General features: G+C 36.1%; 2 protein-coding genes across 3 annotated transcripts; one reads left to right on the forward strand and one right to left on the reverse strand.

Moving 5' to 3' along the window:
• Positions 1-33: 33 nt before the first annotated feature.
• Positions 34-9,422, forward strand: LOC109105985 (tropomodulin-4-like). Of its 2 annotated transcripts, none has more exons than XM_019119294.2 (10): positions 34-155; positions 3,641-3,803; positions 5,030-5,186; positions 5,429-5,551; positions 7,377-7,469; positions 7,622-7,752; positions 7,970-8,077; positions 8,548-8,691; positions 8,783-8,927; positions 9,068-9,422. In XM_019119294.2, exons 2-10 carry the CDS (start codon positions 3,696-3,698, stop codon positions 9,088-9,090), a joined length of 1,032 nt encoding a protein of 343 aa, XP_018974839.1. In that variant the 5' UTR covers positions 34-155; positions 3,641-3,695; the 3' UTR covers positions 9,091-9,422. The 2 variants fall into 2 exon arrangements, with proteins under 2 accessions (XP_018974839.1, XP_018974840.1); XM_019119295.2 differs by lacking the exon at positions 34-155 and adding an exon at positions 1,821-1,852.
• Positions 9,423-10,862: 1,440 nt separating this feature from the next.
• scnm1 (sodium channel modifier 1) lies at positions 10,863-13,241 on the reverse strand. The gene is made up of 8 exons (XM_042741170.1): positions 13,071-13,241; positions 12,913-12,983; positions 12,726-12,814; positions 12,547-12,641; positions 12,038-12,138; positions 11,766-11,890; positions 11,549-11,672; positions 10,863-11,278 (listed from the first exon to the last, which is right to left on the reverse strand). The coding sequence occupies exons 1-8, from the start codon at positions 13,119-13,121 to the stop codon at positions 11,167-11,169; spliced, it is 768 nt and encodes a 255-aa protein (XP_042597104.1). The 5' UTR covers positions 13,122-13,241; the 3' UTR covers positions 10,863-11,166.
• Between the last annotated feature and the right edge of the window lie 5 nt (positions 13,242-13,246).

Raw genomic sequence — 13,246 nt, forward strand, 5'->3', positions numbered from 1 at the left:
ATCCCTGTCTCAGCTCAACCTAGATAGCAAGCGGAGAAGGGAGGGCTTAAGGGGGGAACAACTACCGGGGAGGGGGGCGAGCAAGGGGCTATTCTCTGATTTCAAACATAGAGTTGCTGTACAGAAGATCCCAGCAGCTCTGAGTCCTAGTGAGGGTAGGTAACACACTCACTCTCTTTCTGTAATCTGTCTGTGTGTCTCTTTTAGCACCAGGACCACATTTGTATGCATTTTTTGGACAGTGTATATAGTTTTTATAGTATATACTTTTTTATTGACTATTTCATATATTTGAAATTTAAAATGGTTGCATTCAGCTGCTATAATTGCATGAATTATTGTTTGGGGTATTTTTGTCAGTGTAGTTTATGGATAGAGGCTGGTTTGTGTATAGTATATATATAGAGTGTATAGTAAAAGGTTAAAGGTCAAGTTAGTAGATAGTTAGAGACTAGATCTTGTAAAATTAGTTGGATATATATATATATATATATATATATATATATATATATATATATTAAGAGTAAGGCTTTATGGAGAACATTGTTTTGCAGACTCACCTGTTGATATGAGTGCATGTCAAAACAACAATCTTTAAATAATCTTTCTTTTATTTCAAATGAAAGTTTTTTTTTTTTTTTTTTTTTAATACCTGCTGATTGCCATCCTCTTTTTTTTGGGCATAATATTCTTAGACATATTTTTGTTTTCAAAACAGCCCTTATTTTCCCAGCCAGCCTTGCTTGCAATAGTGCTGCACACTGCAGCTTTGCAAGCAGAGAGGATTTACGCAGCTGGAAGTAGCTGACTTGTGAAGCTAAAATTAATCTGAAGGTTGATTTGGAATTTTACACATGGTTGGTTAGACTTGGTGAAGTCAACCTACAAATAGTGTGAAGTCTTATGAGCTGTGTGTCAGCTGGAAAATGCTCCCAATGATCAAACTCCATAACTGAACTATGGATCTGAATAAGAAGGTTGTTTTTAGGCTCTTGCTGCACATCAGGAGAGTTCTGGATGCTTGGAAAAGTCACTTGTGGTGTTTCTGGTGGATGATATGGTATCTGATGTGTTGTTGCCCAATATTTGTTCAACGTCCTTCTAAAGTACCAGAGGGGGAATTGGGTTTCTGAGATCCAACCAAAGTTTTTGTCATATGGACGATAATAACTTAATAGCTTCTAGAAGGAAAGCAGTCAGCAGAGTCAGGTTGGACATTGGTTTAACATCTTTTTGAGATGTTTAGTAAGTTTGCAGTTTGAAATTGCCATGTTTTACAAGAAAAAAAAAAAAAAAAAAACAGATATCAGAAAGGGCTAAAAATAAAGGTTCCAAATGTTTCCAAATGCCATAGAGGAACCATGTTGGGTTCACCTTTTAATGAACAATTCTTTTGCTTAGAGTAAAGAATGTTTTAAGAATCAGATGAATCTTTTTCCACTGTAAAGAACCTTTATGGAAAGTTTCCATGGAATCATAGACTCCATTACACTCTTAAAAATAAAGGTTCTTTACTGGCATCTTTGGGTCCATAAAGAACCTTTAACATCTATGGATCTTTTCCACTTTATGGTAGAGTAAGGTTCTTTGGATGTTCTTCACACTAAGAAAATATTGTTCTTCTTTTAAATACAGTTTACTGATGAAGGTTCTTCTTTGGAACCTTTATTTTTAAGAGTGTGGAATTTCTGCCTAGTTCTGTCAGTATTGTTTTTCTTTTTTTTCCACAAGTTTAATTACTTTTTCATTTAAAAAATGTTTCATTCAAAGCAATTTAGCCTTTCTCCACTTCATTCAGTCCTCTTTTTTTGCATTTCTAGCTTTACCGTTAGTCCAGCGAAAGGCAACTGAAGTAAGTAAATCTGAATAAACAACATAATTTTCTGCAAATGATTCATAATTATTATTGAAATGAAAGTGACGTGACATACAGCCAAGTAGGGTGACCCATACTCGGAATTCGTGCTCTGCATTTAACCCATTCAAAGTGCACACACACACTATGAACACACACCCGGAGCAGTGGGCAGCCATTTATGCTGCGGCGCCCGGGGAGCAGTTGCGGTTCGGTGCCTTGCTCAAGGGCATCTCAGTCATGGTATTGAAGGTGGAGAGAGCGCTGTACATTCACTCCCCCCACCTACAATTCATCAATAAACAATACTCCAAAACACAACCCATATATTAATAGTCCAACTCTCTAACCATTAGGCCATGACTTCTGAAAATAAGGTCAGGACTGAGTTCAGCTGCTTCTGGAATCAATAAACTTATGGTGGGTTGATTGATGTTGATTGGTTGATGTTTAGTTTTTGTTTTCTGTTCTTAGCTCTGTGATCCTGTATTTGTGTCACTGGCTTTACAAATTAGTGCCACACTACTCTGGTCTAACACCTCTGATAGACAGACAACCACAAATACACACCCAAAACAAACACACATAATGTAAAACCAGCCAGCGCTAACTCTAATAATCAGCATTATTTAATTACATTAGATTTTATTTATTTTAATTATTTATTTTGCAAGCATCAGGAATGTATGAAGAATGCAGAGCATAACAGACCCTTGTGATTCATTGTGTGAGCAGACCATGTATAGATCATTACCTCACTGGTCTCCAAATGGTTTTACCACATGATTATAAACATTGATCGCCCAACTTACAGAACTACAGTTTGACTCAAATTTGAAAAGTAGTTTGATTAGAAATATTTACACATCAAAAGCATCTGAAAGATTACAATCAGACATTTTTGGAGAGCTGTAGCTTTGTGTTATGCAAAGCCATCTCATTTTGATAACAAGCAGATGTAGATGCAATTCAAGCTCTTTAAAGTTATATGTGCAAACATACAAAAATCTTTCAGTATCAGTAGTCTTTTTTTCTCTGTAAAAATATCTAAGATCAGTTTACACAAGATAATATATTCCAACATGTAGTTACAGACGGATGAGTTCAGGTCACTTACACAACATGTTAGGCTGTATTGTCTGAAGTTTGTGACTCAAGTAGATCAGGTTTGGGTGTGGTGATGTGAAACTGGTGACTAGCCCATGACTCTATCAGTCTGTCTCACAAGGCGGTCGGGCGGCAGCATGGGCCACCTTCACATGAGTGTGAGCCAGTGATAACTCCTCACAGTTCTAACCTTCTCCTCCTTACTGAAACCCAAAACCCAAGCGTTACTGTTCAGAGACTAAAAATAGACAAGATTCTCTCTGTCTCTGTGCCTTGGAATGAAAGAAGTCCCATATAATCGGCGAGTCTACTGTAATTACATCGTGTTGTCAGAAAGTCCTATCTCTGTTCCCAAGTACTTTGTACCTTCAGACCCCCAAAAGCTCTTCCTATACACAAATGCTAGCCTTGTCCTTTTAATTCAACTGGGCTTTGTGGCATTTAACAATGTAAGCAGTTCTCTATCATGCCCTTTCAGTGGCTGGCTCTTTTGGCCAGGCTGAAAGTGACTTGGACTGGAAAGCTTGAAAGGTTTTCCCATTCATTCTCAACTTCTACAGAAAGCATTGAGCGACCGAATAAAGCAAGCAGCCATTATTTTGCCTTATTTGCAAGTTAAATATAGTAAAACAAGATTTTTTGTACAAGTTACTGGCTTAAACGTTATCTCTCTCTCAGGGCCCGCTGTCTCTGGGCGAGCTGTGTGAACTGAGAGTACCACCGAGCAGCAAACATGTCTAAGAGCGATCCCCGAGACATTGACGAGGATGCCATCCTCAGGGGCCTCAGCGCCGAAGAGCTGGACCAGCTGGAGTATGAACTACAGGAGATGGACCCTGAGGTACTATGCCGTACAACTGTTTGAAACTAAAGCATGGATACTGTAGGTAACACTTGAGTAGACTTTGAAATGTTTTGCCACATGGACTTATTTTTGAGGAGACACCAGTAGTAGGCCATTTAAGGCTGGAATACACTACACAACTTTTTTTGCCCTTAGTTGCTTAAAGGGATAGTTCAACCAAAAATGAAAATTACCCCATGATTTACTCACCTTCAAGCCATCCTAGATCTCTGAAGCTTTGTAATGGCACTGAATGATAGTTGAGATTTCGAACCCCAAAAAAGTGAATCCATCCATCATGAAAAGTAATCTACATGGCTCAGGGGGGTTAATAAAGCCTTCTAAAGTGAAGCGATGTGTTTGAGTAAGAAAAATATCTTTAAATATTATATTATATTATATGAAGAACTTTGTAAGATAGATGGATGCACTTTTTTGGCCTTCAAAATCTTAACCGCCATTCACTGACATTATAAAAAGCCAGGACATTTTTTAATATAACTCTGATTGTATTCATCTCAAAGAAGAAAGTATTTTACACCTAGAATGGCTTGAGGGTGAGTAAATCATGGGGTACTTTTAATTTTTGGGTGGACTTGGTCTGTCTTCGGACCTGAGTTCACAGATTTAGTTGAAAATCATGTAGTGAATGATTACAGTCTAAGACTTGGTTACAGTCTAAGACTTTCCAGCTTCAGATTATGATTCCATCCAGTTGTTTTGAGACAGTTGACAAACAAACAAAAAATAATGGGATAATGTACAGTCAGCCGGTCATTATCGCAAAATAAAAGTCCCTCTGAAGCCATTTTCACTACAATCGAGACGGTGGCATCAGTTGCATTTATATGAATGAGTCCAGGATGTGATGCCAGAGACATGAAAGTAGTGGTATTTATATCAGTGATCTGATATAAACCATAGCCATGGGCGACAGCAAATATTTGAAAATATATGACCATATATGATTGACCAACTATTCCAGAGAGCTGTGTTATAAATAAACATCATTGCTGCTGTACTTGGCAGTGCTCAGAATGCATTTGTTTTCACAGTTTTGACATTGTAACTCTTGTGTCCCACTGGGAAAAAAGACCTACAGATTTTTTTGTTTAAAACGTGATTTTGTCAGGATGACCCGATCAAATGTGTGTGCGTGTGTGAATGGGAGATTTCTGATTGCAGAAATAATTTTAAGCATAATGATTTTCATGACCTTTCAGAATGCCATCCTTCCAGCCGGGTTCCGTCAGCGTGACCAGACCAAGAAAAGTCCCACAGGCCCCTTTGATCGCTTCGCCCTGATGGATTTCCTGGAGAAGCAGGCCATAGAACACAAGGACAGAGAAGACCTGGTGCCCTTTACAGGGGAGAAGAGAGGTACGACCAACACTGGATTCTTTTTAACATAACACTTCTAATATCGAAAATCTGAAAAGTCAGATTTGCCTCTTATTAGTCATTATTCTGAACTTTTATAGAATTTAAAATGATTCATTAATTATTTTATTATATATAATTTTCTAATTATAATTGTATAATTTGTTCATTTGTTTCTTTCCTGTGTTTGTATAATAGCTGTGAGGAAAGTGAACATTTCTCTTTCCCTCCACTGTCTGTAGGAAAGACCTTTGTCCCTAAACCAGGATCAGGACAAATCCCTGTGGATGAACAGATCACTCTGGAACCTGAGCTGGAGGAAGCACTGAAGAACGCAACAGATGCTGAAATGTGTGACATTGCAGGTGGGCATCACATTTCTGCTCAGTTCCTGTTGTTTCTTTTCACATGGTATAAAGGAACTTCTTATATCCGGGTTGCATTACAATTCTAAAACTAATCCTCACTTTAAACATGTATCGTCCTGTAGCCGGCTCTGACTGTGATCCAAATTTTGATCCTTGACTAAGGACTAATCCTCTGTTTGCTATTGTTAACAGCTGATCACAATACCTTGTGCATAACAATTGTCAATCAAACCCTTTCTAATTTCATCTGCTTTATTTGCTTTGTTCAATCAGTGTCTCATATGACAACTTTTTTAATATATATATATAAAAGAAGCAGCTTACTGTAGCTGACTTATATGTGGAACTATGAACGGTGTAGGTCATGCACAGAATTATACCACACAGTTTCTATTTCCCCAAGCTCAGCAGCTCACCAAAATAAAATGAGCAACAGCCAACTAGTCAACATGAGCAGAGATGGAGTGAAAATATTTGTGCTTGTGTGTTAAGTTGTCTGTAAGTCATCTGTGTGCTAGAAACACTCTATGATTGTATGTTGGCAGCATTTAGCCAAACATAAATATCACTTATCTTACGGCTTCAATTAAAAATGCAACATAAGACAAAGAATTCACATTATTCTTGATTTAGCACACTAAAGTGATGGAAACCGGTCAATAGTCTAATTGTCCTTGAGCACTTAATAGCAAGCCTTTGCCCTTAAGGACATTTAAAGCTGTAGAGTTTTGGAGTGTGTCACTGGCTGCAGATTTCCCAGCAGAGCCCCTCATTCAGAACACAGTTTTAACTCTGGAACACGTCCAGTTCTGGATTAAACTGTCAATAGGGGTTTGCCGTTGGTGATTTAATGGATGGGTCCGCTTTTGCTGAGATGCAGGGTAGCTAAATGGATTTCTAAATGGTGCTGGGGGTTTTAATCTGGTTATTGTGTCTGTATATGGAATTCACGCTGTAGTACAAAGGTAGGAACTGGTCTATCCCAATACCAAATTTATCTACTGTTGCCCTACCATATTTTTTCACAAGTCCAGCCACTGTTAATTGAAACTTGAAGGGGGAGTTTATAGTGGATTTACTGGTTAGTCATCACCACCTGCTGTTCAAATGCAAATTTACAGTTTAACTGACACAAATCTAGTCAGTACTCTACATTGCAGCTTAAGTGATTTGTGCAAGCATTTCTCACTAATTAAACAATGATTAATTAAAAACATTATACTTATATACATTTGTTTATTATTTTATCATTATTAATTTAAATAATAATTTAAAATGAGTCATTCAAATGTATTATTATATCATTTTAAATTATTAATTAATAATTTACTTAATAATTAATAAGTTAATTGTATATATTACATAGTAATATATTACTATGTATAAGTAGAAATGTATCAGTATTAAAAATGTATTAACTTAATTATTATTAACTTATTAATGATACATTTGTCAACATATTATAGTCATTATTATGATTTTTTTATATTAAACTATTAGTAATATTATTAATATAAATTATAAAATAATATTTTGTTTATGTCTTTTAGATATTTAAATATCTATACATTTATTTACATTAATAATTATTACTTTTATTTGTTAAATTAAAATGCATTAATATTAATTATTTTATTGCCGTTTCATATTTATTGTTGTTGTTGTTATTTGAATAATTTATTCATTAATAAAAATGAATAAAGGTTTTTTATATTTGTATAGTTATTTATATGTTTTTATTAATACACTGGCATCGCATAAGATTAGTCCAAAAGTAATAATTGTTATGTTGTTAATTAATGAGGTTCTTGTATCCTCACAGCCATCCTGGGAATGTACACACTCATGAGCAACAAGCAATATTATGATGCCCTGAACACCACTGGCAAGATTGCCAACACAGAAGGCATCAACAGTATGTATACATACAGCACATTTAACACTGATCCACAAAATTTCAAACGAAAGTTTTATATAATGAGATTTTTCCATTTTTGTTGAATTTACTTAATGTCACTTCAGCATATACAATTGTTCCATATCATAATCTGCTCTATACTCTTTTAGGTGTGGTGAAACCAGATGTGTATAAGATCTATCCCGATGAGCCTCCTAATGACACAGATGTGGAGGACACTCTCCGCTGCATCCAGAAAAATGACAATAGGCTGACAGAGGTCAACCTCAACAACATCCCGGTAAACATGACAACTGTACTCACACCTCAATAAGCGTAATTATGATCACATTACAGACCAAACATAATATTAATATTCTAAACAGATGACTTAATTACACTTTCTAGTGTATGTTTTCTTGCAAGCATCTGATTAAACATCAAATTTAATCATAAGAATTGATGCATTTCTGTGCATGAGCAGAATGGGGTAGTAATGACTGTTTGTGTTGCTGTAGGACATTCCCATCCCAACCCTGAAAGAGATTTTTGAAGCTATGAAGAGTAATACACACGTGTTAAGCCTCAGCATCGCTGGGACACGCAGTAATGACCCCGTGGCCTATGTATGTCCTGAAGCCTGTGTTTTTGATGTTTCATTCATTCATTGCTTCTTTGCTTCAATCTCATATTTTTCTACATAAAAGTCTGAAGATATATTTGCTTAATGTGTAAAAGTGTGTCTTGATAAAATGAAATCAATAATCTTATCCTATGTCAAGTTTAGTAAATAATAGTACAAATATATTTTATAGATTCAAACCATGGAGCTTGATTTTGTTGGATTTTATCAAAACTTTCTGTTTAGTTATATATACTAAATTTCATAAGTTTTACTGTATTTTTGAATGATGCAAGCTTGGTGAGCATAAGAGACAGAAACACACACAAAAAAATCTTACCGACCCCAAATTTTTGACTAATCAATAGTTATTCTTAATATTGTTCATAAAATAATTTTTTAACTATGTATGTATTGTGGAAATGATGGAGAGCTGATGTCAGTTGTTTCTCTTGCTCTGTTCCTGTGAGTCAGGCTATAGCTGAGATGTTACAGTCCAACACTACCCTGGAGAGCCTCAACATTGAGTCCAACTTCATTACTGCACAAGGCATGATGGCCATCGTCAAGGCACTGCAAGAAAACTCCACTCTGACTGAGATTAAGATCGACAACCAAGTAAGAGACTAAAACACTCCTGCTAGAAACATCGGATGGTATGTGTTTAAAACTAAAAATGAAATTGTTTGTGTGTGTTCTCTTCTCACAGAGACAGACACTGGGCGACTCGGTTGAGATGGAGATTGCAACCATGTTGGAGAACAACCCCAGCATCATAAAAATTGGTTATCACTTCACTCAGCAAGGCCCACGTGCAAGAGCCGCAATGGCCATCACCAGAAACAATGATATCCGTGAGTGTATTCTCATATTATTTTGTCAAATATTGCAGCTTGTGCTTGTCTGTAGCTGAAACAGGAACATTTTTTCATTAATTTTGGAGTTTGTGTTTCTACATTGAACTTGATATTTTTTGTATTTATCCCATCTCCAGTTCGTCAGCAGAGAGTAAGCTGAAAAGAGGATGGAGTTTAGTTCATTTAGGAGATATCAAAGTTCTCCATGTGCACTCTTGGAGTCCTACAGATGCTCCAGTAACAGCCAGGACAACCCCTACAGATATGCTTTTATGGATATCATTATTGCCAGCTTGATAAGACTTCATTACTTTCTGTGGATTTCATCAAATCAAAAGCTCTGATCTAATAAAATTGACCTGCTCCTTAGTACCTCAGTTTGCAAACTTGAAAAAGACACCAGTTGCTCAGTTCATTTTCTGGTAATATGGTGCTTCTGCAAAGGTTTTTTGTAAATATTTGAAATAAAATATTACATTCTATATTGTCTAATCAGACTTCAAAGTTTCATTAAATTTCAATACCATCATTTAATACAGGTTTGTACTATCAAAACACTGACATACACTACCATTCAAATGTTTTTTTTTTTTTTAAGTAATTTTATTCAGCAAGGATGCATTATACTGATCAAAAACAACAGCAAATACATTTTTAATAGGTACAGAAAACTAATGTTGCAAATAAGTTCTGTTCTTTTGAACATTCTGTTCATCAAATAGAAAAACTCATCACAGTTTCCACAAAATAGTAAGCAGTGCTAATGTTCAACCTTTATAAAAAGAATAAATGTTTTCTTAAAATCCAAATTTGCTTAATAAAATGTTTACTGAAGGGTCATGTGACACAGAATGATTACTGAAACAATACCACACACAATATTACCATTTTTTACTGTATTTCTTAATCAAATAAATACAGCTTTGCTGAGGGCTTCTTTCAGCAACTTTTAAAAAGTCTTACCGACCCCATATTTTTGAACAGTAGTGAAAATACTGTAATTTGAAAGCAGATGCTCTCAGCAGACTCACAGTACAAAACAGCTTCATTATCATTTGTAGATCTGGATTCTGTAACAATTTAGATTAGATTTAGATGATGCATTATTAAATTAATAGAGGACTGAGATATGAAATAATATATGATTCATGTCATTCATCAACTTTGATTATATGATAACCCAAACCCAGAGGCACAAAACAAATGGAACTAATCAATATCACATGGCAGGGCTTCCTGCCCTCCCTTCACTAACCTATTTTTACACGCAAACCACCCAGTCATGAAACCTAGTCTCATGGGTTTGAGTTACAAAGCTCCAAATATACCACCTTCCTCGAGGAGGTTTATGCTCAAATAAAGACAAATATATACACAAAGCTTTTTTTCTTTAAATTTGACAGATGTGTGACTTCAGGCGTATAAGTTAAAATGGGGTTTTGATATTGGTGGCTGTCTAAACTTTACATGCCTGCTTCAGAATGTGAAAAACTAATGGCATTTGGCAAAGGATCCACAGAATGAAGCATCCGTTCCACATTCTGTTCTCTATTTGGAACAGATATTCATCATATGACTAACATTCTGACATTAAAAGTAAAATGATAAAAGTAGAATGATTTGGGGAAGTTGTGGCCTAGTGGTTAGAGAGTTTGACTCCTAACCCTAAGGTTGTGGGTTTGAGTTGTGGGTTCGAATCTCGGGCCGGCAATACCACGACTGAGGTGCCCTTGAGCAAGGCACTGAACCCCCAGCTGCTCCACGGGTGCCGCAGCATAAATGGCTGCCCACTGCTTCGGGTGTGTGTTCACGGTGTGTGTGTGCGCTCTTTGGATGGGTTAAATGCAGAGCACGAATTCTGAGTATGGGTCACTATACTTGGCTGTATGTCACGTCACTATAAAGATATCTGTGAAAATATTCCACATGCGATTCAACACAATGAGGTCATAACCTCCTCACTTTATTCACATAGAAATATGACATTGTTAGTTCAGAAACTGTTTCAACAAGATGGCAAGTAGTACATGGTACTAATACAATTTGCAAACTCTTTTCCAGAAAGGATGTCTTGAAGTTTCGACCTTATTGTATATAAAGTAGGTCACAGAGGCATGGATGTAAAAGATGTCATATGAGAGTTGTGCCTATCGAGACAATATCATCATCTCCTATGCAGTTCGGTTTAAATGCATCCTGAAGCATTTTTGGCAGTTGCTGAACAGTATCGAGTCTGCTATGAAGATTCACTGCTAGGAGGTAACTGATCCGGTTCTTCTTCATCCGAGTCAAACTCAACATTCTCATCTTTAACCCATTTACCACTTCTGTCCTGCAGCCATCCCGAACTGGAACAGACAAGTGATAAAAAAAGGAGTAAAATTAATTGAGAGATAATCTATGAGAAGCACACATTTATTTAACCATTTGTGAGCAAGTGATTTAATGCCAAATTTCTCCAAATCTCATCTACTTGGATGGCCTGAGAGGGCAAGTCATTTTCAGCAAATGTTCATTTTTGTGTGAACTATTCATTTAATACTGATTTGGATGTTAGCATCAGATCTATAGTCAGAATGTGAGATAAATGTGAGTCACTGTGTCAAGTGTTATCATACCTTTTTAATTCGAGGTAGTGTTCCAGTTCTTTGCGTCTCTGCTCTGTTATAGGCTCACACTCAGTGCTGGATCCCTTCTTCCCCTTCTTTGTCTTTTCTTTCCCTTGAGTCTGTCCCTGTTGCTCTACAAATGACAATTAACACATTGCAGATAGAAAATTAAAAGAATATAAGCACAAAATGTCTACTGCCTTCAAATAATAGATGTTTGTTGTACCTGTTGTGCTACTTGTTGACATGGAGTCAATGCTTCCTGTCCTAATGGACAAATGAGTTGAATTGATATTGCTGATTTGATCTTTTTTGTCTTCTTGGCCACATCCTGACGATTCCAATCGTTCACTTTATGCAAAATAGATTAAATAAATGTGCAAAAAATTAATTAATTAATCAATCAATGAAACTAAAAAGACACAAACAGCCTAGCGAGGACTTTACTAAAAAAAAAAAAAAAACATCAGACATATGAGAGTAGATGGTAGATGGTACCTGGCCTTTCTGTGGCAGCTACTGTACGGAGCAGTTCTGAGTAGGGCATGATGGGTAATTTTACGTGTTTGACTCAGTAGAGGAGCTGAACTGGAGGGTTCCTGAGGACAAGTGACAATGTAATATTGTAATAATGTAAAAAAAGAATATGACCTTAATATATATATGTATGTACTGTGGGGTCTTAAAGTGTGAGACCACACTAAAAATCTGATTTAAAAACAAAAATAAATCCTTGTAATGTAAAATTATGTAAGAGATGCAATTATGATGTAAAATGAAAAATAAATATTATGATGCAAAATGAAGTAATATTTAAGATGCTGCACTTTTTTTTGGCCAAATACGTTACAATTTAAAGACAATTAAAAATTTGTGTAAACATTTCACTTTCATTGTTATATAAATAATAATATGATATGATGATAAAATGGTGTAATGAAAAAAGTTAGATGGACTTCTGAATTTTACTGATTAATAAACTGGTTAAAAAAAAAAAACACATACACCTCTCTCACATCCTCCTCTAAAACATAATCTTGGTGTCGCCTTTTATCTATTTCATGTTTAAGTTGATTCTTTTTGCCATAGAACCATTTCATTCCTACAAATGAATAGACCAAAGAGGACTTAAAAACTGAATGCTGGTTTATAGAGAAGCTGAGTAAATGCATAGGAAGAATCTCACCTTCGAGGTGTCGCTTCCCCTTCCTGTGCACCACGAGCATATCAACAGTGTCAAACACAGGACGGTGAGAACACACCAGGCAGCTGTATCTACAGTGGGGGGGTAACACATGGTTCTTAGTGAATGGGAAATGGGTGGGACACGGACTTCTTTCTGCAATCCAAACAACCAGGAATTAAATAATCACCTTCCGTTTTTCATCAGAGTGGCTTCATCATCTGGGATGAAGTTAGACAGAAGATCTGCAACACGTCGTTTTTGTAAGAGAACGAGAGAAAAACAGTGAGAAAATGGACTGGTTCATGTGTACAAATAACACATAGTCTGCTTGCTGTTTTATCATACCTTCAGTACATTAAGCTGACTTTGATCATCACCCTCCCTTTTAAAAGACATGGTTGGCCACCTGCAGTCTTATTATTTCAGGTTTTAACGCAACTAATTTCTTATTTCACTCTCATAAGCGGGTTTAAAGACATCCCTTCTTCCTGTTTTGGTCTCTGGAATTATGGGTAAGTTAG

The sequence above is a fragment of the Cyprinus carpio genome, chromosome B16, assembly GCF_018340385.1.
Source record: "Cyprinus carpio isolate SPL01 chromosome B16, ASM1834038v1, whole genome shotgun sequence".
Classification (NCBI taxonomy): domain Eukaryota; kingdom Metazoa; phylum Chordata; class Actinopteri; order Cypriniformes; family Cyprinidae; genus Cyprinus; species Cyprinus carpio.

Bases quoted from the DNA above. Each gene is read 5' to 3' on its own strand.
- scnm1 (XM_042741170.1), bottom strand. From the start codon at position 13,121: ATGTCTTTTAAAAGGGAGGGTGATGATCAAAGTCAGCTTAATGTACTG. The intron at 12,984-13,070 runs GTATGATAAAAC...GTTCTCTTACAA, and splicing joins GTCAGCTTAATGTACTGAAG to AAACGACGTGTTGCAGATCT. The intron at 11,891-12,037 runs GTACCATCTACC...TTTTGCATAAAG, and splicing joins AGCTGCCACAGAAAGGCCAG to TGAACGATTGGAATCGTCAG.
- LOC109105985 (XM_019119294.2), top strand. From the start codon at position 3,696: ATGTCTAAGAGCGATCCCCGAGACATTGACGAGGATGCCATCCTCAGG. The intron at 3,804-5,029 runs GTACTATGCCGT...ATGACCTTTCAG, and splicing joins TACAGGAGATGGACCCTGAG to AATGCCATCCTTCCAGCCGG. The intron at 8,078-8,547 runs GTATGTCCTGAA...CCTGTGAGTCAG, and splicing joins GTAATGACCCCGTGGCCTAT to GCTATAGCTGAGATGTTACA.